The sequence below is a fragment of the Littorina saxatilis genome, linkage group LG6 (assembly GCF_037325665.1).
Source record: "Littorina saxatilis isolate snail1 linkage group LG6, US_GU_Lsax_2.0, whole genome shotgun sequence".
In the NCBI taxonomy this organism is placed as follows: Eukaryota; Metazoa; Mollusca; class Gastropoda; order Littorinimorpha; family Littorinidae; genus Littorina; species Littorina saxatilis.
Genome location: NC_090250.1, coordinates 7,523,904 through 7,526,403, shown reverse-complemented (window position 1 = coordinate 7,526,403; position 2,500 = coordinate 7,523,904). Strand labels below are relative to the sequence as shown.

The following is a 2,500-nucleotide window of genomic DNA, read 5'->3' as shown; positions in this document are numbered from 1 at the left end:
ACATTCACACACCGTTATTATTATTATTCTGATGCGTGTTTTTTCATCTTCCGTAGTACGTGTGCTGCTGTCCAGGGCAATGTCCGATCAGCGTCTGGACAATTCAACAGCTGCTGCAGTCGGGTAAATAAGGAATGCTAAACCAGGGCTCCCCACGGACGCCCCTCCTAGAGGGTCCCGGGACCCCCACTATTTATTTTATTGCAGAATTGTAGAGGGTTCCAAGGGTCCAAAAGCCGAAAAATTCCGGTGTACTTATAAAACATTGTGGTCACGCATAGTGTGCTATGTACAATAGCTGACGATTGAAGTCTGAAAAAATATCTGGGTACGCACGATAAAAGAAATTTAGTGCGTCCCAGGACCCGCTCTTTGAAAGTTTAGTGCGTCCCGGGACCGCCTCCATACATATCTAGTACGTGTTTTCGGCTTCTAGTGCGTATAGGACGCAGGGACGCGCACTTTGGAGAGCCCTAGCTAAACCAAGTCTTTACAAAGCCAACATGGGTTCTCATGATTCAGTGTATGATTGAATGAATCACTTAAAGGCACAGTAAGCCTCCCGTAAACAATCACAGATACTGTCATGCTTTTACACACAGTACAAACACCCTTCCATTTGAACGCTCACCGAACGGGAACATCCTAGGTGCCCTACGTAAAGAGCGAGCAATTTTCAAAGAATTAATTTTGCGGATTGTCTCAGAGACAATCGGACCGTGGTGCGTTTTGGCGCTAGACCTAACTTTTAAAATCTAAATAATAATTTGACAGCTTGTTACACAAACATTCTTAAATCATAAAAGAATTCTTTTTTCATCAAGACAAGATCAGTACAATTCGAAGTTATGAAAGTTAAAAAAAAAACAATAAAAAAAAAAACGGGATTAGGGTCACGCAAGGTCGTGGTTCTCGTAGCAGACGACGGTTCCTCTGAACAGTCAAAAGCCATCGCTAGAGTTCTTGTGAACCACAGCCGTTTGTTTCGTGCATAGTCAGAGGTACATAATAACGTGCTATTGCAGATAAGCTCACATCGAGTCGCATTCAAATTACTAACTGACGACTACATTGTGAAAAAGGGAAACTGGATCACACAGGTTCACGATGGCTCAGGGCTAAGATAAACCACGCAAAAATAAATTCTTTGAAAATTGCTCGCATTTTACGGAGGGCACCTAGGATGTTCTCAAGCGGTAGTTTAAACGAAAGGGTGTTTGTACTGTGTGTAAAAGCCTGACAGTATCTGTGATGGTTTACTGGAGGCTTACTGTGCCTTTAATCAAGTCAGACATTTTGATTTTACAATATCACAATGACCGTTGAATGTTTATTCAATCTAACATTTAATGAGAAGCCGTCAATTGAGACAGGCTTTCACAACTAATTCCAAACTGTTGAATAAAGCCAAATATTTTGTTTGCACGGGATAATGTAACTTTTTTTCCAGATATCGATCCAAAAGTAATGTCATCTTATTCTTCATTAATTTCTGATTCCAAAAACATATAAATATATTATATTCGGATTAAAAACAAGCTCTGAAAATTAAAAATATGAAAATTATGATCAAAATTAAATGTCCGAATATCGATTTAAAAACAATATCAACTTACTCCTTGTCGGTTCCCGATTCCAAAAACATATAGATATGTTAGGTTTGGATTAAAAACAAGCTTAGAAAGTTAAAAAGAATAGAGATACAGAATAGTGTGCTATTCTTCTCAGCGCAACCACTATCGCACTAAATTGGCTTGTCAATTTCACGTCCTTTTCCACGAGCGGGAATACTGACGATGCTATACGGTCTTGGTGAAAAAATGCAGTGCGTTCAGTTTCATTCTGTGAGTTCGACAGCTTGACTAAATGTAGTAATTTCGCCTTACGCGACTTGTTCTGAGTTTCTGTTGAGGGCGTAAGAGAGACGCAATTGCAACGTCTTTGAAACGCATGTCTCTGCCGCTGATGGGATCAGATTAGGTCTAAACACGAGCTGTATGCATATGAATAAAAAAACCAAGAATGGCAGTTTTTATAAAAATGTTATAAAATTCATGGACTTTTTTTTTATGGAATTCACATCTCTTTGTTTTTGGATTTATTTGTATGCAAATGAATATAACAAATTTTGTTTAAAAGAGAAAAAACCAATATTGGGTAGCACGATTCTGTCCCTGTACGATAGCGGCCCAACTTTCCTTGAGGGAACTCTCCAAGGACAATAAGATTGACCAAATACAACAAAATAATGATACTACATGTATTAAAACTACCCGAAGTAATCTTCAGTCCACACTGCTGGAAAAGGGTACCTGGCTCTCTCCAGTGTGATGGGAAAGGGTTATGCAGCATTTTTGTTTGTTTGCTTAACGCCCAGCCGACCACGAAGGGCCATATCAGGGCAGTGCTGCTTTGACATATAACGTGCGCCACACACAAGACAGAAGTCGCAGCACAGGCTTCATTTCTCACCCAGTCACATTATTCTGACACCGGACCA

The 2,500-nt window shown here is 39.9% G+C and overlaps 1 protein-coding gene across 1 annotated transcript in view; it reads left to right on the top strand.

Moving 5' to 3' along the window:
- The window catches only part of LOC138969668 (uncharacterized), an 87,514-nt gene that overhangs the window by 8,561 nt on the left and 76,453 nt on the right, over positions 1–2,500 (top strand). The window contains exon 6 of the mRNA XM_070342526.1: positions 57–123. Within this exon, the coding sequence (XP_070198627.1) occupies positions 57–123 (67 nt within the window). The remainder of the gene's footprint in view (positions 1–56; positions 124–2,500) is intronic.